This window comes from Alligator sinensis, unplaced genomic scaffold (assembly GCF_000455745.1).
Source record: "Alligator sinensis unplaced genomic scaffold, ASM45574v1 scaffold150_1, whole genome shotgun sequence".
Classification (NCBI taxonomy): domain Eukaryota; kingdom Metazoa; phylum Chordata; order Crocodylia; family Alligatoridae; genus Alligator; species Alligator sinensis.
In genome coordinates this window covers 4862829-4888947 of record NW_005841840.1, presented here as the reverse complement: position 1 = coordinate 4888947, position 26119 = coordinate 4862829, and the positions used below count along the sequence as shown (strand labels likewise).

General features: G+C 40.4%; 1 protein-coding gene across 1 annotated transcript in view; it reads right to left on the bottom strand.

The window, feature by feature from the left end:
• KIAA1109 (KIAA1109 ortholog) overlaps positions 1-26119 on the bottom strand; it is a 252339-nt gene that overhangs the window by 19109 nt on the left and 207111 nt on the right. The window contains exons 70-81 of the mRNA XM_025204706.1: positions 19390-19605; positions 17872-18052; positions 15577-15769; positions 13303-13464; positions 12912-13051; positions 11589-11790; positions 10186-10389; positions 9218-9397; positions 6027-6164; positions 4615-4875; positions 1884-2034; positions 521-678 (exon numbers count right to left, since the gene is read on the bottom strand). Of these exons, the coding sequence (XP_025060491.1) occupies positions 521-678; positions 1884-2034; positions 4615-4875; positions 6027-6164; positions 9218-9397; positions 10186-10389; positions 11589-11790; positions 12912-13051; positions 13303-13464; positions 15577-15769; positions 17872-18052; positions 19390-19605 (2186 nt within the window). The remainder of the gene's footprint in view (positions 1-520; positions 679-1883; positions 2035-4614; positions 4876-6026; positions 6165-9217; positions 9398-10185; positions 10390-11588; positions 11791-12911; positions 13052-13302; positions 13465-15576; positions 15770-17871; positions 18053-19389; positions 19606-26119) is intronic.

Genomic DNA, 26119 nt, shown 5'->3' with positions numbered 1-26119 from the left:
CGGCTGAGGGAACTGGGCTCATTTAGTCCAGAGAAGAGAAGACAGAGGGGATTTAATAGCAGCCTTCAACTACCTGAAGGGTGGTTCCAAAGAGGATGGAGCTGAACTGTTCTCAGTAGTGGCAGATGACAGAACAAGGAGCAATGGTCTCAAGTTACAGCAGGGGGAAGTTTAGGCAAGGTATTAGGAAAAAGCTCTCTCATTGGGAGGGTAATAAAGCACTGGAACAGACTACCGAGAGGTTGTGAAGTCTCCTTCCTTGAAGGTTTTTAAGACCTGGCTAGACAAAACCTTGGATGGGATGATACAGTTGGGGATGGTCCCGCTTTGAGCAGGGACTTGGACCAAATTACCTACTGAGGCCCCTTCCAACCCTAATTTTTCTGTCTCTCTATGATTATGTAAAATCTTCAGTGAAACAATGCTTTGAAATACTATACTTGTGTAGAATATCCCTGAATTGGTATAATTTAAATGAACATTGTATAGCAAACAAATATTAACTATCTTTCCAACTTACCCACCATCTCCAAGGCATTAACATCTATGGTACCCCCAACCACACCACCTCTGGAGTCCAACTGTGATCTTCCCAGACCCACAGACATACTAATTTCACGATCTCTGTTACTGCCAACAGATAAACGACCTTGACTTTTCAAACCACTGGTGGTCCAACTGAAAGAAGAAATGGGAAAACATATACACATATATACATGTATATGAATGTTTTCAACACACTTTTTTTTTAAATACCACTGTAAAGAAAAATTAATACAAATGATTTATCATTAGGTCAGATGCACACTTATTTTACTGCATATTTTGGGGGCCAAGAAAGAAAAAGTTCTTTGAAAGAGACGTGTGAGAAAAATAGTTTCAGAAGAATCAGAAAAGGGTTGTGGACAAGCTGCTGGATGTTATGTTTCAGTTTCAATTATACATGCTTTTCTCAAAGAGGTAGATATTTCAGAGCTCAAGCTTTCAGCCTTGGAATGTTTCAGTTCAGGAACATGCCAAGAACAAAATCATGGATGTATTAAATTCTGCGGTAAGTTAAGTTTGGAGAACCTAAGAGAGAGCTTCACAGTCCCTCTTCCTTCTTTCCTCCTTCTCTCCCCTCTCAAAATTTGGGCTCTTGTGAAATGTCTCTTCCTCTCCCTATTATTCTCTTCCTGGTGAACAGGGAAGATACAGGAACTGTGAACCTAAACCTATTCAATATAAAAATGAACTTTATGGAGGTCTGTGCCTCCTGGGATGGTATTGTGGTCTTAGAACATGTCTTATGCTGACAATTTAGAGGCTGTCCCTGCTGCAATGACCCTGTGGTCACCAGCCTGCAAAGCACAGAGAAAAAATGTCTCTTCCAAAAGTCAAATACACTATTCAAGGGTGTAATTTCATATAAGATCCCAAGTCCTGAATGTAGCCCCAAGCAGATACCATCACTTATAGCCAGTTTCCTTTTAAATGGATAATTAATCACAAGTATAATATGCAATATTATGATGCTAGTTTTTAGGATCCCTTAAAATGGGCAGGATTCTGAAGCTGTAAAAAATTCAAATTGCCTACAACAGCAATGCTCCTGTAGGCAAGATGAACAGCACAGGACTGGTCTATGGGCTGGATCAGGCCCTGCACTCCCAATATAGCACATGGGGCCACAGCCCATGGGGCTCCCCACAGACCCTGGCTAGATGGTAGTACTAAGGTCCAAGGGGCTTGATAGGGGTAGAACACCCCAACCTAGAAGACCACAAGCTTTCAATGACTTGATGGAACAAAGATTGATTAGATTTTCCAGCAATATTACATATGTTCAAACATCAACAATCAACTAATAACCTTTTTTTTTTTTTTTTTTTTTTTTTACTTACGTAGTGTTGCCCATTACATTGCTCATATTCATTTGGACATTTAATTGTTTCAAATTCATAGCAAATACAACCAGCGTTTCCCATGGAGCACCTTGCTGACTTCCAGCTTTATTAGATTTATTAAATGGAGTTGAAGTTTTTGACAGAGTATCTGAAAAGATAGGAAGTCAATACTCAAAAAAGTTGCCTTCTATTTGGAAAATGTTTAGATTTAACAGTAAGTTTAACATTGAAAGATTCTAACAGAAGACAGATTGCCACTATATTCAAAGGGCACTACAAAAGAAAAACAAAAATATTAAAAAATTTTAAGTTTTCTGTGTGGCCTTAACTATCATGAAAATGGAATCCTTTACTTTTCTACCAATACTGTCATTGAAAATATTTGCTTAATCTTTACTCTTTCATACAAGATCTTAAAATATTTATTAGACATGCATTTTACACATCAACTACCAAATCTTATTTTCCAGTTACATGAAAAAGATTAGAGCATAGTACATAAAAACAAACAAAAAAATTAAAAACAGGAATTCAAGATTCCACAAAAGAAACAATATTCTCCTCCTACCATTACCCATTGCTGAAAAATTCGTTCTGAGAGAGAAACATTCTTGTAATACAAGAATGAAAACACTCACACATTACAAATGTGTTTACTATGTAGCCATAGATCCTGTTCCTTTTCATACTCCCTTTATGAACTGCTTATACCAGGGGTCAGCAATGTACAGCCAGCAAAGCCGGGTCCAGCCCATAGGGCCACTGGGGCCAGGGAACTGGGAGCTGTGCCAGCACTGCAGCTGCTTCTCCTTACTCCAGCCCCACCCCAGGACTGTCGTGTGTGCATACCTTCCACTTGGAGAGGAAGTGGAAACTGTGCCGATGTCACCGTCACTTTTCCCTGCTATTCCCCTTCCCAAGGTTGCAGTGTGAACACAGCTGCAAGGGAGCTGCGCCAGGGTTGGGCTGGGTAGTGGGTGTGGGGAGAAGCACGAACAGCATGGAAGCAGATTCCAGCTCCCCAGCCCCAGCACAGCTCCATTCCCAGTAGAAGCTGTCTTCACATTGCAGCTGGGGAGTGGGGAAGGGTTGGGAAAAGCAATAGTGGCATGTGTGTAGCCCCTTGCTGCAGGGTAGCTGCACCAGGGCCAGGGAGCCAGAAGCTGCTTCCACCCTGCTACAGCTCCTCTATCATGAGACAGAGAAAGCATCATTGTGGATGAAGTTAAGCTTCAGTACAAGATAAAACTTTCCTTACTCCAGCCACATACCTTTTTCCCCTAGCACAAGAAATTCCACAACATTTTTTTTTTTTTTTAAATAGAGTAGATGGATTTGTTAGGTTTGATCTGAGCGCTACATGAATAGTCCTGTTACAAAGAGAAGACACTAATACAGTGAGAAAAAATGGTCTTAAGATTTGATACTGCAAAAAATTTCAGAAGGAGCTGAGGACACTTGTCACCTTACCAGATTGTGTTTAGGTCCCAGTTTTTATATAAGCTGCCAATTTCCCCACCTTTGAATTCCATGTTCAAAGTTTCAGAACCACTTTATTGAGTTTTATTTTCATCTAAAGCAGGGGTGGCAAAATATGGCCCATGGGCCAGACCCGGCCCACCAGGCCATTCTATACAGCCACGGGGCCCGTGTAAAAGAAAATATTACTGGCCCGTGGCTACCTGTCTGAAAGCCACCAGGAGGTGCCAGATGCAGCAACAATTTAGGCTCTGGTTGCAAAGCAACCAACCGCAACCCCAGCCTCCAGAGGCTTCTGGAGACTGGAAGCTTCTGCCCAGACGAGGCTTCAGCCTGGAGACTCTGTGGCTCTTCCCCACGCCTCCCTCTATCAAGTGGAAATTCAAGTAATAAGAGCCTCGGGGGCTCTTGTTGGGAGAAATTGGGGGAGGAGAACGGGGACCATGGGTGATCGCCCTGCTCTGTGCTGCACATAGAGCTCGCAGGACACCAGCCAGAAGCTGAATGCTATCGGGCCAGGCCGGCTCTGTGCCTCCAACATGTGGTCCCCTGCTGCAGAGGCGGGGGGAGGAGGCAGTGGGCACATCCACCCACACACCCCACAGCTCCCCACAAATCCCACTTCCCCATCCACATCCCTTCACAACCCTCTCAAACCTCTCCCCACCAATATACAAGAATAAGATCTTATTTTGAGCTATTATGCAATCACCCCTATATATATGATACAAACACGTAAATCAGGACAAAAATATTTTTTGAAATAAAATTAAAATATGTTATAATAGATGTTTGATTTTTAGTATATTATTTGTTTAGTTTTTTCCTGGTTCCAAGATGGCATCCCCCTCCCCCCACAAAGGAATACTTCAGTGGGGGGAGGGGAGAGAGAAGGGGGAAGATGGAAGACTTCCGGTGGCAAAGGTTAGGGGCTAGGGGTAGAACTTCCAGTCCCAAGATGGCGATCAGGGGGCAAGGCACCCGTCAAAGGGCAGGGCTACCTTTACAGTCCTCAACAAGTCACCAAAAGTCATTCAGTGGCCCTCCAGCTGAAATAATTGCACACCCCTGATTTAAGAGCTGTTCAAGTACAAGACCAGAATGAAAACTTAGAACTTCAAACTCATTCCATCATTCTGAATGACTTTGCTATGATAAGTTCTTTTCAGTGATATATTTATAAACTACTCTAGGGTATGGCCATGAAACATTTATTTATTTACTTATTTTTAAGTCATCCTCCACTCACCCCTCTGGGGAACTGAAGAATCAGATACACTCCTGGATCTTGTAGCAGCTGGAGATTTTAAACTGTGAGATGCTGTCCCAGGTGACATGCTGCTGTTTGCATTGTGCTCATTAAAAACATTGGGTGACTGTGCCATATGTGTGAATGAAGCAGACTGGGAAGGCTGCTCCCAAGTTCTACAGTATGCTTTACGTGATGATTCAGGAGAAAGATGCTGGCTTACCCCTTCAATGGAATCTGGTGTTCCAGGACCAGATGCTACTGGAAAAGAACAGTGGCCATAATACTGCATAACTTTATTTTGATTTTGGTTAATGACATGCAACACTGAACAGAAGCACAGTGACTTACTCATACATATTGGGAGATATTTGGTATTGTTCTTTCTTTGCAGCAGATTTCATGGTATCTATGCATTTTTTTTAAAATAAAAAACTAATCCAATTTTCACTCTTTGATACATTTTTGATGTTTTAATGACTTTAATACAGGAAAACAAATTCCTAGGAATTAAAAAGGTCTGCCAGGGCAAGGTACATCAGGGCACTGGGGTATGTTTGCTTCTTTAAAGGAGATAGCAGCCTGTGAGGCTGCCTGTCAGTGGGACAGGGAGCTAATGAAAGGCTCACATGACCAGAAGAGGGCTTGGGCTAGAGCTATACAAGTCCTGAGCCTGAGCCAGTCAGGCAGCCTGTCCCTGGCAGCCACAAGGTGAGGAGCTCCAAGCAGCAGGGCTCCTGAAGGGACTGAAGTTGATATAAACAACCCTGCAGGCCTCGGAGCAGAGACAAGCCTCCTGGGCAGAGGAAGTCAGGGTTTTACAGGCAAGTGGCCTTTGTTTTATTTTGAACCCACAGAGGATCTGTGAACCTGGAGAAGGGGCTGCATGTGGGGCTAATGGTCCAAAGGGGCTGACTGTATAAAGAAACAACATCACCCAGAGAGAACATGCACAAGGCTTGGGGCATGGTGTAGGGGAGGTACAGAGCCACATAAGGAGCCCTTAAGGTGACAGGTGCCCAACAGACAGGCTGAGAGGGCCTGCTAGGGGTGCAGGGCTGTGACTGTGGGGACCCAGGAGAGACCCAGTGGTGATTAATACAGGCTCAGGCTCATGCAGAGCCCACAGGCAGCCTCCTTTTTATAACCCTCAATAAGAGCAAGGTGTGGTGGGTGAGTGAGTGATCAGAAGGGGGCTGCAGCTGGTCCTGAGCCAGACAGGGGTCACATGACCAACAGGAGGCATCATGGCTGCCCTGTGGCCAAGCTGGCTACGCAAGGGATATAGTATCATTTGGCTTCTGCTGCATTCTTTATTCACCTATACCCAAGTGTATGCAAAGAATAGGTTACACAATTATTGCTTTGATTCACTTCACAGAATGTATTTAGAAAAATAAGTGGCACCTTACCTGGCATATTTATGGTTTGATCTCCTAGAAAAAGGCGCCTGGCTATACTTCTCCTATACCAAGCTCTTGGGAAGGCTAGAATCTCACTGAGTCGTCGCATGTCATACTTAAAAGAAGCAGATCCTATATCACAGACCGCTGATTTAAAAAAAAAAAATTAAAGTTTATCAAGAGATTATGATAATCAAACCTAAATGTTTGGGAATTTACCCTTCAAAAGCTTTCAGCTATTTATACTCAATATGGACAAACATCATATCATATGGACAAAACAGCACTGTACTTAATACTAGAGCAAAGAATGGTGATTTATTTTATAGTTAAACATACGTTTCTTCAAGATTATCTATCCTAAGTGTCTGGCTCCATTTTAAGTGTACATGTGTCTCAAACAGGTAAGACTGAAATATTTTAAATGAAATGTACATTGGACCATGACCAGCCTGCATATTTCCTCAAGCCTGACATGAGTGTCTAGGTCAGTGGTTTTCAACTTGTGGTCCAAGACCCCTGAGGGTCTGCTGATTATGTCTAAGGGGTCCGTGAAAGATGATTATGAGCAATCAAAAGTATGTGAATACCCACACTTACAATTCAAATGGGTCTACACCCACATTCAAAATGTTTTAGGGGTCCACACAAATAAACATTGAAGACCACTGGTTTAGGCAATCACTACCAGGTGATTAATGGAAGAAAGAGTCCAGAATATTTCAAATAGAGAATTCAGTCAAAGATTTTTGGGATAAAGCAACCTCAATGGATTGAGGCTGCTTTGAGCTACCAATTCTAAAACAAATTAAGTCTTCCTCATGGAGAGATTTCCATTTTGTGGAAAGACTGCTTGCACTTGAAGGCAATAGTCTGTCAGTGGCATCAGTTATCTTCCAGGTTGCTAGAGGTAATGACCTTAATGCCTAGATGAAGTATCTGTTCTTAATTCTGTGGAATTGTCTCAGAGGATTAACAGACATCTCAAGGAGCTCTGTTATCCAGAATTGTCCTAAGAAATACAGAGCTATCAGGGTCATTGTGGCTGTTTTCTGCCTGATTTGCATACCATTCTGGGAATCAACAGTAACAGTGGAAATGAGATTTAAAAAGGCATCTTGCAAAGACCCCAGACTTACGTCTCACCTGGAACAAAAAGTTGGACATTTTGCATAGTCTCTTTTTGCAAGTAAACCTAAAATGGGTTGTCACAGGTGAAACATTGGTGTAATGAGCAAACTCTTCAGAGAGTATTAATGCATTGTAATGAATCATCTGTTTAGAAAGTCTGCTAGGTTGTTGCTGATTCCTAGATGATGAAGAGCTATTATTGGAGTCTCCCCATGTTGTTCACACTATGTCTATAACACAATCACCTCCGGCCAAGACTATCATAGAAGGCACTTTCTTATTTGCCTACATGGTATGTTGCAGATGTGTTGTCATGAGAATATACATAGCAGAATTCTGTAAATCAGGTAAGAACAGTTTATTGAAGTTCTAGAATATGTATGCAAAGTCATGCCTTTTTTAGACCAATTCCCTTATATTTGGAGGTGATCTATGAGATTGAGAGGGCTCTTTCTGTGTCTAAGGGAGAGAATCTGGGGATATAAAATGCATGTCTAGTCTGCAAGGAGAATCCTCTTGAGCTCATCTGAGAAGAGAAGGTATGTTCTGAAGGACAAGAGTGAGCATCTGTGAAAAGCAGCACCTTAGAAAAAAGACTTTAAAAATAGGCACTGGAGCTGAGGGAAGTGCTGGGATATAGTTACTTCCTCCAGCATTATAATGATCAGTATTATTAAGGTTTCCATTTACATTCTGAAGTCAATGATGGTACCTGTTTTCAATAGTATTTGGAAGTTACTAGTTTCTGGAGGGTGTTTTAGGTATAGAAACAACGTGAACTGGTTTTGAGCTGGTTTAATTTACCTCCATTTGCATAAACTGGCTTAGAATTCTCTACCCTGAACAATAACTGTTTGCCACTTATGGGACAAGAATGACTGGTGCTAGGAGCTGTACATTTCCCAGGGTTCTAATTTCTTTTGCATTTGTGAAAAAGTGGTGCCAAGTATCAATTGATACCAATGATAACTTTGAGGATGGATCTCTGCCTGATGTTTCTGATTTTCTGCCTACCCTGACCTTGTGTTTTGTGTGCCAGATGGTAGGGGCACTGGCTAAATACGACTGAGTAGAGGCTGGATCCATCCTGGATGGTTAATCCTTCCCTTGTGATCAGAAGGTGCGTTTTATTGATTAAAAGCAAATAAAAAAGGAGAAAATTTGAAGAGTGTTAATCTTTAATTAGCTATGGAATTTGTTACTGGAGCAGACTCCACTAAAGGGGAGCAGGCTGATATTGCTCATTCTGTCTCATTCCCATAAAAAATAATAGCCAGTCTGTCTCATGTCCTTGTTGTGGCAATAGAGATATGCAGATGTACACAAAATTCAGTAGACACTGATATTCAAAGATGCCACTTTTACACGCATGAAACATATCTAGAATGGAGCCCACAGACATATAGTTGAAGACAATTGATAACTTGCCAGCTATTGACAAATTACAGTTCATGCTGGTTTGGACTGCACTAAAATATCCTCTCAAGTTAGTACATACATATTATGTAATGTTAAGTTTAACAATGACATACAACTTTTGTTGGTAATACTGGAGCTGTGAAAAATTGTTGGGATTAAAACTACAATTGAAAAATGTTTGGACTATCTGAGCAAATACAAACAAATTGATATTTCCAGCTCAAAACCTTATAAACATCATGATTTTTAACTTGCCTTTGGTGAAATTGAACAATTCTCTTTATTCTCTGATTATGGGCCAGATTCAAATTCCTTCAAGCTGAATCCCTCCCCCTACCCCCCAAATCATGATCTGTAAAATCCATGCAGAGTGATGTCAAAGAACCATGTTAGAACAAACATTCCATTAGAAATTAAATGGGTCTCTAGCAGAAAGGAAAAAGTAAACCTACAAACAGACATTTGTGATCACCAGAATGTAATAAGACTCCAATGTGTCTTGGTAACTCGTTCACTAAAAGAAAAAAATCTTATTGTATAGCACGTCATTTGCTTTCAAATAACACCTATACAAGATCGATGAAGCAGAATGGAGCTTATCACTGGCACAACATTTATGTAAGTAGAATAACGAGATGGCCAATAAATACCAGATATATTTATTAACGTGGTATCCATTTTGCTTGTTGTTTTGCTTGCAGAGGGACTCTCAAAAAACGAAGCACCACCTGAACGTCTTATTCTGGACAAGCTTACTTTCACAAACTCTAGATTAATGCTCAATGAATCCTTCCGGCCAGTGACTGAAGTAGGTTCCTCATCTACATTACCTATAAAAAGGAGCAAAGCTCCAATGAACTTCTCAAATTAACATGTAAATGGAAAAATCTTTTAAGGTGCGACTGAAGTAGGAAAAAAAAAATTGCTTGGGGACTTAGAGTAATAACCAACGTTGGGAAGGTAAGAAAAATGTTGGTCATTACTCTAAGTTACAATTAACAGAGTTTTCAGTTTCTTCACAATACATTTAATAGCAGTTTGTGTATAGTAGCCATTCTTCATGGCAACAATTAGCCCCTTCTATTCTCTATACCAGGTCCTGGTATTATAAACACACACACACACACATACACACACACACACACACAGTATGTTTACAAATGTTTACAGTGGTTTCTATAGTGGAAGTATAAAGTTGATTTTATGAACACATGATCAAGAATGATTTCTAGATCTTCCCAGGGCCAACCAAAACTCATAATCATTGCCTTAGCTACTAATAACAAACTAATAAAATTAAAAAACAAACAAAATGCCAAAATTTCTGTGCCTCTTTGAAATGTGTAATATATTAAAACACTCATTCAGGTGTTAAAAGTCCAACCCAAAATTCCTAGCAGAAAAAGACCCATTTTTTTCATAAAACCATATGTATTTGGCATCCACAGGTTCGCGGACAGACATATATAAACCTGCAAAATGCAGTGCGTGCGCACACACACACACACACACACACACACGCTTAACTTTTTGCAGCCTTTTCAAATCTTAAAAATTTGTGAAAACTTAACAAATTTTGCCACTGTTAATTAATTTTTAAAAATAAAATATTCTGTACCTAGAACTCCCGACCCAGGAGTAAGACCAGTAACAGCAGATTTTTGCTTCCCTGCTCCATATGGATGAAATACATAGAGGGAGAAATCAGACATGCAGGCTGTGAAGCTCAGGCCTGATGAACTGCTGCTAGAACTAGTCAAATCAGATTGACTACTGCTATGTCGGGTTCTGCCAAGAGGGCTCCCTAGCCCAGGTGATGAACCTAGAGTAAATCCAAAGCATCACAAGTTGAAGCAGTTTTGGTGCAAAAAGACTGTCAATATGGCTAGGGACAGACATTCAATAAGCCTGAGCCTGAACTGATTCAATCTTTGCAGGTTAGTCTAACCTGGCTAGGCTGAACCTGTTTGTAACTGCACAGACATCCCAGAAATGCAGGCACATGCCTGCAGTGGCTCAGGCCAGAAGCCCCCCCTTCCCTTCCATAGTGCTGAGCTGAAGGGAGGCGTGGCCAGGGCCCAGCAGGACACTCTGATTAGGGAGGGTTTTCCCCCACTTGTTGATAACACAGCATTTATCAGCTCTGTTATCACTATTTATCACCCCACGAGAAAACAAAGCCTCTCTCCATTAGTTCAAGCTCTTCTTAAACAATTTAGCCCTAAGTGAACACAGTCCTGTCTGCCACAGCACAGACCATAGCCAGCATGTGGTCTGCTAGCTAATGCTGAGAGGTGTCTGTGTAAGGCAGAGGGAGGGGGGGAATCCCTGCTTAGCAGGGAGTGGTGAGGGGTGGGGGGAGTAGGGGGAAGCCAGGCAGACACCTGAAGTCTCTGCTGGCGCTCCAGCCAGGGAGCAAAGGGGAGGCACCAGCTCTTCTGTGGAGCAGAGAACCCAGCCCAGGGAGCATGCCAGGATGCTGGAGGAGTCTGATTTAACTTAAACCAGGAAGGGATCTGGGACAGACATTGCATACACCAGTTTGAACCAAATCAGTTAAGTCTGATACTACATTCAACCATGTTTATCTCAAACCAGTTTCAGCCATTTTCAAACTGGTTTATGTGCAATGAACATCCATTCTGTTACAGGTTTAAGCCAGTTTCTGATCACTTAAACTGGTTTGTGTGTAATGCCTGTCCCTAGCCTATGAAATGCCTACCCAAAATCAGTTCTCAAAATTGGGGTGTGTATTACTGCTTACTACTGCCCTTGCATGGGTTTCAGACCTAGTCTAGTTGCTGTTCTGCCACACCAGGAAGCTCCTCTGCCTCACCAGTGTCTCCTAGAATGCCACACTTCCTGGATACTCTATGTTGTCTGGAAGACTTACTGTACAACAGAGTCAGTCATGTCTCTAGAAAAATCTTTTTTTTCTACCTTCTGCCTTCCAAAACAAGAGGCACATTTTACCTGAGAGCATTGTGATATGTGAGCAAATAAGGTAAATGCATACTTTACCTGGAATCCCAGTTTTATTAACTGAGCTCTTTGATCCACTTTGTGAAGTACATCCACCAACTGACACATTTTCTGTGGGATACGTTGTGCCTAAGGTCTCCAATTCTCCTCGGTTTGAAGAAAACACAAGGTCCAAGGAAGGCAACTTCAGCATGCACTCTACTCTTGATACTGGTAAGCAGCTGAACTTGATCTGTGAAGGCTAAGCCACAAAAGAGAAGAGAAAGGATTCTAAAAACAAACATAAAACACTAAAAACATCACTATGAGCCCAAGTTCAAAGAATAACTATGGGCAATTTTAATAAAAAGCTTCTGTTTCACCATCTGTAAAGTTTATGTTCAATTCTGGGATTTTCTAAACCAAAAGGTTTGTTACCAAGAAAGGACAGATGGCAGTTATGGAAGCCTGAAACTTGAGCAACTTTGATATAATCACAAACTGCTCTTCCTAGAATTAGGATGTGAAACCCAGTTCACTTCAATTAATCCAGAGATTTGGATTAACAGCAGCTTCATACATGAAAGGTACTGAAGTTCAGCTTTGGTACCTATACAATAGCAGTACTACAGTGAAGCAACGGACATTAATAATTAGCTATAGCCAAGTATACTACTTGATCTATGTCAAAGGTTTGGCCTTCCCAAAGGTATACTTGCCATCTTAATCCTAATTTATAGGGAAGTCAAGGGAGGTCAGACATGTCTAAATTTTCAATGTCCAACAGCCCACAACTTCTGGATCCAAAACTTACATTTTAAATGGCAAACACATGCCTTTTGTGTTTATGAAAGAGACTAGAATTCTTGTGGAAGATACCATTTGTATTTATATGGCTCAATTTATGAATGCACTCGAAGCTGGCTTTTGAAGAAACACTTTTTGCAATAGAAAAGAAAAAAACATCAGTTCATACACACACTGGATGTAGAGGCTCATTAACTAATATTTTCTGAAGAATAAGATGAGAATAAGAATTTTTCTCTAGGGAAGACAAGAAGGTCAGAAAAGGGCTGTAAAATTGTAAGAGCTTGACAGCAGCACAACAGAGCAAATCTCACTGTCAATAAGGAAAGCAGTGATGAATTAAAATTATCAAGAGCCACTGTTCTCAAAATTCTTCATTTCTTTTGAATTCCAGTTGCTGGAGCCAATTATTTTTTAATTCTAGTTAAGTAAATTCCCACTCTTGTTAATCTAGCAGCAGATCTCAGAATAGGTTTCTCTAAAGCATCAAGTTTAGATGCAATTTTTAAATGCATGTGTTTTTAAAGAATGCCATTAGCATTGCATGACATAGTGTATATTGTATTACAATCTCACCTGAACTCGCACATAAACTACCACGTCTACAGGAAATGATGAGTATGCCGATGTTGATGACGACACTAATGAGGTTGTGGATTCTTCCAAGGTATCTTGCATATCAAACTGTCCTATATCATCATCCTGAGAGCTAACAGCTTTAAAAAAGTAGAAAGAACTCATTAAAGTGGTATTTAAAAGGGAATACTTGTTTTAAATACCATCAATACAACTAATAAATACCATTAATAAATTACCATTAATAAATACCGTTAATACAAGGGAATACTTGTTTTAAATACCATTAAAGTGGTATTTAAAAGCGAATACTTGTTTGATACCATTAGAATTTAAAAAGCCAACAAGCTACATAATGGAATATATGAAAAAAGCAGTAAGCCCATGTTACCTGTGTAGTTCCTTTCTATTGGTGTAATAGGAATGGTTTCAAGAGCCTTCTCTAGGAAGTCCAGTAGGCAGGGGCTAATCACCATTTCCTCAGGCAAGGACTGGAGTGCAACCCATGCATACAGTTTAGCCGTCTTTACTCCACCACTTCCTTTCCCTTTGGCTGCAACATTTAGAACACATTTGTCTACTGGAATTAAATTTCTCTGGATGCAAGTATAAGGTATAGATATTTCAAAACAGTTAGAGAAAATAACTTGCATCAGAAAAAAGCCACTAAGAAAATCAGCTAGGAAGAAAAAAGCATATGGGTTTTATTAAGAAATGTGTGTGAATAAGATATCGAATACAGTTCAGAAACTAATATTTTGGTCTACTTATTCTTGGTTTCAATTCTTTTCTTACACACCCAGCTCTGGACTTTCAATACAGTCACTGAAGTCAGCAATACAAAACTTTTCCAAAAGACAAAAGAAAAGTTGCCACAATGTACAAGCCTATAGTTTTCCATACAGTTAACAAGGAAAATTAAAATGACTTGAAAATTTTGATGCAGTTTTGGGAGAAAAAAAGATATTGCTTTCAATTGAGAAAAATCCCAAAACATTTAAGGGTTAAAAGCAAAACCTATATCACCCAAGTAATAAAATCATAATTCTGAAACAGGATATCCTATCAGCAGTTGATAATATCCAAGCTTGAAGGTACCTGAAGCATACATTTATATGAAATAAGAGAATTATCTTCCAAATCAATGGAAAAAAAACCTGCACTTATTAATCTGTGCACACTAAAATGAGAAAATAAATTGACCTTAGTAAACTTTGGCAAGATCATGTATGGAAGCTATAATATCAGCACAGTTATTTTCTACATACATACGGTCAATTAAAACCAGCAGAGATGAAAAAGCAATTACTGAATTGGGATTCACTGTCATATAATCAATGGCCATTTGAACACAAGTCAAAATATAACATTATGGCTATACAGGATTTCTACAAGCAAGATTTAAAGTTAAGTAAAGGATTAAAATAGAGCATTACAATCACTCTTTGTTCATCTTCATTCAGTTCCTAAGTTACTTGGCAATGAACTTTAATGCTATGCAATCTATTTGTGGCTAGTGCCATCTGGAGTAGTCTCCCTCTCCACATAAAATAACAGAAAGTTTGTTTTTTTTAAATCTTACTCAACTAGCAGAATCAGAAGGTGTCTAGTAAGGGGCAAAAGTACTACTATGACTGTCAACATTAGTTTTAGAGGGACACATATGTGGAAGTGGCAGAAAAGAAAATGGGAGATATTTGGGTAAGAACTGAAGAGTAAAGAATTGTGAGCAAGCTTGAAAGGAGAGACAGAGCAGAGGCTGAGGGAGACCAAAAATATTTTGCAAATACTCAGACCCAGAAAAAAGAAGGGTGATGGAAGGAAATAGTAAAAACCTTGTAAAATGAAGAAAATATTTCAATTCACTGCTCTCTCAGAATTTGAACCTACTTATAGAAGCCTTTTTCAATTATTACATTTCCAATTTAACTGAGTTTTGGCACTGATTAATAATGTGCTCTGAAGGAGAGAAAAGTGAATCCCATAGAAGATGGAAATTAAATCTAGGTACCTCTAGATCTGATATGGCAACCTTCAAGCTACAGACCTCTAACTGAAAACAGAAATAATTTTACTTATTATTAAAATTTAATTTATGATAGTTTTGAATAAATTAGTCTGATATTTTAACTTGTCCATCCCCTCAATTGCTTGCCACCACGGTAAGGAACCTAATTTAAGGAAGCATTCTTCAAAGAAGTAATTTCAATACAAAAACAAGACAATAATGATAAACAGGTTGCATTCTTGGAAGAATGCAACAGAGGAAATGGTGAGTAACCTGAACGGCATAGATTTAATACCTATTGTTTTTAAGTTCTGAATACTAATAATATTTTTTAACAAAGTTTTACCTCCACCACCAAGTCTTATGTTGTTAAAGGAAGAGGTGGAAAAAGTAATGGCTGGTCATTACTGTGATCCACTATGACGACTGACAGACATGCTAAGAACCACTTGATAGGAGAACTCTAAAAAGGTAGCTTTGAGAGGTTCAATTAACATACTGCACAAGCACTTCTGGAACTAGGCTTCTGCAGCCAACATTTAGAAGGATACTGTGGTATTGCCATTCATCTAATGCACAGATCTAAAGCTAGTAGATTATATGAAGGAAAAAAAAAAGAGATAAAGTTACAGTTTAAGAGGTAGTCTCTACAAGTACCTGATGGGATCGGTGGGGGTTGGGGAGGAAGTAAGGTGTTAGTCTTGCTGTGGGTAGTACTAGATAAAGGAGGAGATGTGGCAGTATCTTTCATACCATACAGCTTGGACTCTTTGGAAAGAGTTCTTGGCAAAGAGGATCCTCGAGAGGTATTTGGAGATTCAGTCTTTAAAGTCTTAGAGTTGTAGTGTAACTGAAACCCAAACAAACACATTTAATTACTTTCACAAGAAAAGTAGCAGATCTTTTAATATTTGCAGAGCATTCAATTGTCTCCAGACATTTTTGCAGTTTTTTTAATTATAAAATCATACAAAATGTATAAAACAAATTGGAACAAACCAATGAATTTCATTTACAAAGATGTATAACCTTTTACAAGAAAAAGTGATACTTCACAACACACAAACCAGAACTGAATCCAAGCAAAGGAAGAAATACTCATTAAGTACATGGCTGCACAGTGCACATATTACAGGGTTGCTACTGTCTCTAGTGATACTTTTAATGACCTGTATATCTCCCTCTATGTGGCTCTAAAGACAACCCACAGCTATATAGTCATGCACAAATCACTTACCTCTCCCTTTAAAGAACCTCAAATGGTTCAGTTTAGGCATGAGCACCCTATAGATTTGGGTAAACAGGATCAACCCTTTCCCTGTAGATGGCATTACTAAGCAGAGCAAAAACTGCAAGTGATACTTGAGCATCCCTACATTTGCTTAAAAGTTACTACAGCAAGCTGTTTCATGATTGGAATAACTAAATATTTCTTGACATCCTTGGTCAAATCAGCACCAGAAGCCTCTCCACATCTTAAAGATTTAGTGCAGGTCTTTACAAATATAAACTGAATTAAAAATCATTTTTCTTTTATGTATGCCTGATATTTTGGTATTCCTGAGCTGAGTTGCATATGACTTGCATGTAACACTGAGGTTTTTTTCTGTTTTTAACTGTTGATATGTTTGCTCATATGTACAGAGAGTTTTGCTGCTCTTTACTGGGCATACCTCCCAATATGGTCTTCAGTACACAACATCAGATACAAAGAGGGATTGCACACATTAGCTCTACTCTGGAAGAGTTGTCATAAAGAAGTGACTTTCACAGCAACATTAAGTACCACATCAAGCCAGAAGGACTGTATTTACCCTGTGGAACACATTTAACCACCCTATATTCACCAAAAGAGAAAAGTGGGAGTTGCACTTCCATACGTAACACATGCAGTAAACTGATTTCCCATGATATGTAAGTACATATTCATGCACACCATCTCTCAGAGGGGGGAAGCATCCAAACCAAATATCTTATTTTAACCCAAACATTTTCATGGAACTAAATGGCTTCTTTATTTACTGTAATCTCAAGAAAGAACTAAACAAAAATGAAACATTTTCCCATGTTACACCTAAAAATATTTTTAAAGAAAGAGAAGCTGGAGCCAACCTGCTGCCAGCCTCAGGCTGGGGTGGCTTGTACTGTGAGGGCGAGGGCACAAATTGGAGGAGTGCAGGGAAGGCCATGGTGGGAGGGCCTGAGGGAGACCATGTGGTAGAAGGGGAGAATGCAGGGTATATTGCACAGTGGGACTGCCGGAGGGAGACTGTGCAGCAGGAAGAGAAGCACGCTCTGGCTCTGGATTAAAGCTTTCACTGCTGCTTCTGCCTGCCTGGGCCAGGGCCAGAGCAAGTGCCACAGACTGCTCCAGAGCTACCACAGAAGGTAAGTGGCAGGGAGGGCAGGGTTGAGAACGCAGTGCAGGGGGGCAAGAGCCACGAGTCTAGCTACGTGCCCTTACATCACTGCTTTCCCACAGCAGTGGGAAGCACAAATTTAAGACAGCCCCTCAATAATTAGATTCTATACATGGAAAATTATAAGGAATGTTTGATTTTCCATGCTTTAAATCTAATTATTGGAGGGCTGTCTTAAAATTCAAAGTCATTTTGGATTTAGGTAAATACAGTACTTTTTAAAGTCTACTAAAAACACAGCTTGCATCAGCTACATGCATTGCTCCCTTTATGCATGAACAATTTGAGCCATACATGATTCCAAAACGTTATAAACAAAAGTAGAGTTAAATATGTATGACACATCCACAACCTCGTTTACTTCATTAAAAAGTAGGAAACTCACTTGATATATAAATCATACAAGCTGCAAACTAAAATAATAAAAATATATCATCTAAATTTAGATCCAAAGGAAGTCATATATTTGCTTATGATAGTTCTTAGTTGAAGAGAAAAAATAGCTTCTAGTCCCACAATACTTTATTTTTACCTTTACGTCCACGCCAGGAATGTAAAATACTGTAGTTTCCAGATCACTAGACTTTGTCTGTAGAGATGATGGCACCTTTTTTCCAGCAAGCAAGTGAGTAGTAGATGCATAGTTTGTTTGAAACTTCTTCTTTTTTGAAGGAGACTCCTGATCTAAACTTCTGGAACTCCGATCATAACTCCTACAAACAAACAGCAATTCACAGCATGTCTTTATACAGCTCTAATACTGTATTAACAAGTATGTTTTTTCACTGTTTAAAAAGGGTGGAGTCCTTTATAAAAAAAAGCAACCCAATAATATCAAGCTGCATATTTGATACATTTCTAAACTTTTCATGTATTCCTTATCATAGTGTAGTGAGTTTGGGGTTATTGCTTCGCTCAAACAGTCTTTAAACTTGACACAATTCTTTATTTCCTGGACACACTTGCCTCTCAGGACCACTAGAACACAAATCAGAACTCAGTACTACAAACTTAGCATAGTCTGTACAGGATGCACTCGCAGTCCTGATTTATCTTCAGCCCCTGAGAAGCTGCCTCTGACTTCCTGGTTCCCCTTTGCACTGCAGTTTTCCGTCTCAGGCTGTTTTTGACTCAGTTCTGCAACATGCTGCTGCTGCTTCTGATCTTGCAGCCCTGGGTCTTCTCCCAGGCCCTGTGCCTCAGACTGACTCCCTCTCTCTGTTTCTCACTCTCTCTCACTGAGTTCTCAGCTTGTAGTTCCCATTCTCTGGCTCCTTTCCCCAGGAGCCTAACTCTCCCTTTATCCGTCTCTCCAGCTGGTCACCCTGGGAATCTCTCTCCTAGCTCCCTTTCCTGGGAGCTCTTTAGCATCCTGTGGCCGGTAATTATCTTCTCAGCTGGCCTAGTCCTCCTAGGCAGTCTGTAATCAGTGCCTACTGCCTGCAGCTGGGCTGTAGCCCTTGCAAGCTTGCAGGCTGCTAAAGCCGAATGCGTGCAGTCTGCTGCAATCTTTTGTCAACCAGCCTGCTACACACAGACACTGACATTATCTTAAACACAAAAAAATGCTGGAATTCTTGAGTATCTGTATGCAGATTTCCAAGTTATTTTTCAAATAGTACATTTAAATATTTCTTAGGAGAGTAAAAAGGAAATAAAGGAATCCATGTGCTTTGGAGACTTGCATTTCCAATCATAAAGAACAGGTAAAAAATAAAGCAGTTCCACTCTGGTCTCTTAATATGTGGCTAATTAAATTCAACCCCTTTTACAAGCAGGCATTTTTAATGTTCTCTGGCACATAAATGTAAACTCAATCACAATGACATTCATTTAAATGCCATGGCAACCTTCAAGTGATGCTATCTGAAACCATAAAGTTAGCAATTAACAGTTTCTGTGCTTTTCCAATCAGTCAATGCACAGTAATCAGTAAACGTGATATGTTGTGCTGCACTAATTCATATGAATGGAATCATTATTCTGATTTATGCTTAAGTTACTGTCAATTACAAAAGTAGCCATTACTGTCTCCCAACAGATTTCTTACCTTCTTAAACTAATGTCATCATGTTCTTGCTGAAGTGTTGTTGGGTGCAACACACATTTTCCACAATCAATTTCAACTCTAATATCAAGTTCAAAGTCAATATTTCTTTCTGTTGTTGTGCCAGTCACATTCCTGTTGGCAGGAGCTGTTGGCCAGCGTTCAGTAAACAGCTGATGGACTGCAGCAAACCCTGTTGCTTTCTTACGAGAGGTATTCCTGAACAAACAACAATTGCATATTAAATATTAGCACTGTGACAACTTCTAACATTACCAAATAATGCATTTGCAGACAACTTAGCTACTCCATATGTGGAATACTTTAAGAAGTTTTCTATAAGAGGTACCATTTGGTAAATTTTCACAGGTGCACAGTGACATAGCAGCTCATCCTCCTTCAAATTATCACTAAATATTTACTGTCTGCTAAATCAGACTGGGCCCCTGTTGTGCTCACTGTATAAGCAAAGGTAGACATGGTCCTACAACCTAAAGATAGCAAGTAAACCAGAGGTAAGGACAGACTTACATTTGCACCATTTCAGAAAGTGGGGCAACTTACTTCCTCAGTATCATGTGTCACCTGATTCAGTGTGATTGTTTATCTGCCCATTCCTGTCACTCGGTAAAATAAGTTAAACAACAATAATTTCCACATACGTACACTATCTGTATTTCAAATCAGCAGTAAATTATTACACCTGACCTTCACTTATTTCAGGACAGTAGTAGATATACAAACTAAATCAGATGCACTTTTGTAAGTCCCCATGCCCTCCAAAGGGGTGTAACTTTTGTCTGTCCATACACAAGAGGTAGGCTAGAGGAATACATAACAAAACACGTATACTTGCATGCACGTGTGTATCATTGCTAAAGATTCAGTGTATAATATTATGTCGATACAGATATATGCCAAAAACGCTCTGCTAAGATAGTAACTGTTAGATCAGTGATTCTCAACAAGGGAGTTGGTATTAGGGATGTGAAAGGTTAAACAGTTAAACTATAATTATATTTACACTGTTAATACATTATAGTTAACATTTTAGAACAGACTATCTTGTGTGAATTATTGCATGGTTTACCAGTGCTACTTTTCCAGACCACCCTTCCCTGAGGCAGCTCAGCCTGCATTTGCATACCTCCTGCCCCTTCCACCAGCAGCTGTCACTGTATAAATTGAATTGCTGGGCCCGGCGTGGGCAGAGGAGGTGGTGAAGCCGAGCCAAGCCAGCTGTCTCCCCAGAGGAGGAGAGGAAGGGAAGGGGAGGCAGGGTAGGGTGCAATGGCCAGCAACAGGAGTTCCACTTGCCACCTATATGTCTCACCCTATGGCAAGCAGAACAGGTGCTGGCTATTCCCATATATGCGTCATCAGTTACATGGTTAACTGATATAATTAGAAGAGTTTGAACAGCTATTATTTTAAATGATATTACAACCCTACTTGGGATGCTGTGCCAGCCTTTGAAAAGGTGCAATCAGGAGAGGAGATTAGTGCAGGCTCTTCCTTTCCAGGTACTCCACCTTCCCCCTCACACTGCAGCACAGGCTCTTCCCTGCTGGCTGCTCTTCCTTCCTCCCGACCCACCTTCAAACATGTAAGCACTATAATAGCTAAATTAGTTTTCTTGAATGGGATGCTGCTCAATTCACAGAAGTTATGAAGGGGTACCTCAAGTTTAAAAAAGGTTGAAAACCACTGCATTAGATTCACAAAAAATAATTATTCACCTTTGGTCACAAAACATCTCTCAAATACTTGTCTTATTTATTTCTTCTTCTAATATTCAAATCAGACAAAGGCTTTCAACAACTGTCATTAAATAAAAACGCCAAGATCTGCATATATGTGGCAGCTCTACCCAGGCCTGTGCCCTTTCAGCTTTTGTAAATACAATCATTAGTCCATCCATAATGGAAGCACCCCTTGTTTTTTCCACACCTTGCAGTCAGTAACTAGAGATCTAGCAAATAGCTATTAAGAAAATTAAAAGAACCTCTTCCTTTCAACCCAGTAAAACCCCCACCTAAAAGTCCAACGATACAATTTAGACAAATTTAGAGAGAGACGTTGGAAGAAAAGGTCAACAAAGAAGAAAAATCACACCAAGTTTGGGTACCAAGGAAAAAGGAAATTTTAATACAGACTTATGAAATCATCAACTATCCCTTACTCTTGATTCTAATTTCAGTGACAATTTTAATTCAGTGCCTGGCTCTATCCTCCTAGGAGTTGAAATCTGGATACATGAATCAACCCTACAATGGGAAAAGGCAGGCAACAAGGATGCCTCAGATCATCAAGGTCCCAAAGTCTCTTTCACGTCTAATTGTTGCTATGATTAAAGAAAATAGACAGAAATATTCTACTTCTGAACAACCTAACAGTGATCAAGAAATAAATCTGTGATTTAAAAAGCAACCTAGAAGCACATAATATTTAATTAAATGCAATATCTGGAAAAATTAATAAAGAATTTTAAAAGAGTAGATCTAAAAAACAAAAACTCTGAAAGTGGGAATTTTAATTACAGTTGATGAATTGGCAGTCAGTCTCTGAATAAAACAAACTTCTATTTTTTATCAAGCATAGCTCTATTAGAACTAGAAACAAGAGACTGAGAGCTCAAAATATTTTACAATTTAAGTTTTAAATAATAATAGCATGTGATTTAAAGACTAGAATTAGTGGCCCCAATATCCATGATAATGGAGATGTAAACAGGGAATTCTTCCAGAATCCCAATGGAATAAGTCATCAAATGAAGGAAGGTGATGCTTCCCAAAATTTAATGCAAAAGCAAATTTTACAATATTTAACAGATGGACTGAAAAGGATACATCTGAGGATTCACATTCATCATAACTAAGGTCCCATCTACATGTTACCAGTATTGTGCACTTGTTAAGTGTGCAATTAACTGAAACCAGCTACACATGCAAAGTACCTATCATGCCATAAAAAGGTCCAACCAGCTATAAAGTTAGACCTCGAAAATATGAACTAGCTTTATAGCTGGTTGGTGTCCAGCTTTAATAAGCACATATAGCAAGGTCTCCCCGCCGCAGGGGTGCACTGTGCCCAGCTGGGGTTGGGGGTCTTGAAACTGAGGTTTCATGTACCCTCAAGACTAAGAGACCATGAAAGCTGGGATCTCACAGCCATGGGGGATTCCCCAAACCTTTGGGCCTGGTGTCACAACCCAAAGGGTGTGATTTTTGTTTTTGTGTGCTTCGGCACTGCTAAATTGTCCCCGCTAAATTGCAGCTTCCTTGCACGGTGGAGTTTTCTGCTGCAAAAGAGAACCCCGGTGCAAGGGAGAATTTCCCACCAATTTGAAGCTTTCTTTGCAAGGTGCATTTCTTTGATGCAGCACAGAAATGATCGTTGCAAAGAGTTCCCGCCATTTGTATGCTAATTCGAGTCCCATTATTGGCCAGTTCTAAATTATTCACACGTGGCGGCTAGTGATTGGCTTGCTAGCCATATAAGAGGCTTGAGTGGTTTCCGCCCAAGTTGGAGGACTCCACCAACAAGGGAGGAGGAGACTTCACGCTGTGTGAAGATCTCCAAGCGCTGCGGATCCTTACGGACCCAGTGCATTTAAAGCAGGCAACGGAGGTCTGATCAACCTTTCGTGTGGATGAGTGAACAGGAGAACCCACGGAGCCTAGCAAACTTCATGTGAGCCCTTACGACCGGCCTCAGAGCTCTTCTACCCGGGTTCGAGTCCTGCAGGTTTATTTTCCCGTCGCCGAAACCCTTTGCGACGTACCCTCGTATTTTTCATCTTCCCGTCGCCGGAACCCTTTGCGACGTACCCTCGTGCCCTGCAGGTTCGAGTTTTGTTTTCTTTTCTGTCTGTAACTGCAACTCAAGCAAGCTTTCCAGCCTACACCACTGCCATCTCGGTGTAAGTAAACAATCTTTAAAACTACCACTACGCGTTTGTGCCTAATTCCAGCTCAACGGCCTTCCCTCTCTGACCCGGCGTGCCCGGGCTGCTGGCCACAGCCCGCGTGCAGCGCGGAAAAGGGCTCGGGTCGCTCCGGGCCCGCACACCTGGGAGATCACAGCAGCCATGTCTCCCATCCCCAGAGGTGTGTGGGGCATCTCCATGGCTAGGAGCTCCTAGCCTTGGGAGCTTGGCTTCTTGCTGATGCAGGGGGACCCCAACTGTGGCAGGCAGAGGAGGCAGGCAGTGCATGCAGCGGGAGCCATGCACATGGCACAGCAGGAGGTGCAATTGTATGCATCGGGCATTACACCCATTCTGTCTCTACCTGCACATGTAGAGAGGCCCTAAAGGAGCAAGTACAAAGGACTATATACCAAGATAACCACAGATGTGGTATAAGTCTAAGTTATTTCAAATTCTACCCTGCATAGAGAGTAACCACTTATCCCTCTTTAAAAATGTCATTAGGATTTTGACTCTTACCTATCTACTATACAACTAGCCCCCAGTTTAGAAGTTGTAAATAAAAAGAGAACTAAATGGAATGCTGAGTTAAGAGAAGCGTGTTGTCCTATTTAAAAATACTCTCTCAGGCCACTTACCTCACATTCTCAAAGAAAAAGAACCCCAAGAAGCAATTAGTCAGTATGAAGTGGTTGTCCAAAAGCTGAATAATGCTCTCACAAAAGAGAGCATCTTTGTAGGGAATAGGCATTGGTGGCCTACACCATGCAAGTACTGCTCAAAGGTCGACTCCTTAATAGAAAACTTGGAGGAATACAAGTCCAAAAATGATTGTACTAGCTTCCAAAAGTTCAAGAAGATTAAAAGAAAAAGAGAAGTGATAGAAAAAGAAATGGTATCAAATGATGGAGGAGCTGGTAGCTATAGGGCAAAATAAAGTTAATCAACCTTTTTATTTATTTTTTTGCAAATATTAGCTAGGGCCCTACCAAATTCATGGCAGAAGTGGGCTGCAATGCGGCTCCTTTAATCTTGTAGGCTACCCCACACAGACCCCCAGCGGTGATTAGGAGTAGAGCCCTGCTTGTGGCCCACTTCTGACAGGTGGGGAGGCAAACACTGCAGTTTTACGGTTTTAAATATGGTGCTCTTGTTGCCTCCTACCACTGACTGGCCAAGGGGTGCCAGCAGCCCCCTGCTTGCTGCTGACTGTCAGGGAGGCAAAAAGGGCACCATGTTTTCACTTCTCTGCAAATCAGGAGTAAGCTGTAAGTGGGGTCCCTCCACCAATCAGCTGGGGGATGGGGATTAGGCGTGCAAGGGAACCTGCAAAGTAAAGGAGATGCAGAGCAGCGTCTTCTGCCATGAATTTGGTAGGGCCCTTATTATAGGCAAAAGGACATAACATTTTAGCTTAATCCCCAAGGCTCATACTGCTGAAGAAACACTGGTTTCGTTTAAAATAAACAAAACAAATTTAACAACCCACTGACAGCTGGTTAGGGCAATGATGGCTGTTTGCTGAGGGAATTATCTGTTAAATCACAAGCAGATTATTACCTAATCTTTTAATCTGAAGTAAGATCATATATATCCTGACAGAAATGGAAAAACTCCTAGCCTCAACTTTCTTCCTCCAGAAATCTTCAAGGAATTCATTGATTGGTGATGTCCAATTTTGACAAATAAGATTGTCTATAATTATTTTGAAGGCATTTATCCTAACACTGGAACAAAAATAGTAGTCCATATTTAAAAAAAATAAAATGGTGATAAGAGATCCTGCAGCATATTGTCCTATCAGTCTTACACATATTCCAGGCAAAATATTTGGGTAGATACTTACTCTCATCTACAAACATAGATTTCTGAAAATAACATTCTGTGAAAAAAGGCCAATTTTAGTGAAGTCTATTTTATATGGACCACTCTTTAGTGCTGTATTATTTGGCATCCAAATAGGTAAAAAGCTAAAATTATTTATATGTAGACTACATTGATATAAAGGGAGGTTTAGGACATCATTGATTGATTAAAATAATGGAAGAAACTGGTAGTGACATCAATGGATAAAGCTCTCCTACAGTTAATCATTGCTTACTATTCTAAAACAGCAGTGCTCTGGCCAGTAGTTTTCCAGCTAAGACAGGGGTACAACAAAGATGCCTGCTTTCTCCACTACTTTTTAACCTATTCCTGAATGATCAAAACCAGGGCTGTGTAAGTAGTGACCTGAAATGGGTAAATTATGCAACCCCTAGACTCTCACCCAGCTGTTCTCACCCAGGTCCTGTCTTTGCTTCAGCTGCTATTGAAGCGGGAGTCTCCAGGCTCCCCTTCCATCCTCCAGCTACTGCTTCCTACCATTGCCCCAGGAGACTGGGCCATGTACCAGTGTAGAGAGCTGAAAGTGAGTTCAGGGCCAAGCCTAGATAGGGTGGATGAAAGTGGGGGGGATGCAGGAGAGGGGATCATGGCCATGTCGGGGAGGGATCATATCAGTATGGGGAGGGCACACATTACAATGAGATGTTGTGCAGTGCAGAGGTGGAGGAGTGCCCCAGAGCATACGTGGGTGTGCTGTGCAAGGTAGTATCCATACAGCTTCTGGATAGTAGGGTCTCAGAAGTTGGACAGCTCTATTCCTTGTTAGCACATGTTTTGGATTCGATTCCACTTACCCACTATATTGAATGATTTTATCCCTGTCTCACTTTATGTAATTGACATGCTATTAATATCAGAATCCCAGAAAGGCATCCAAAGGTTATTAAATACTTTAAAACAGTACTCTCTCTCAAA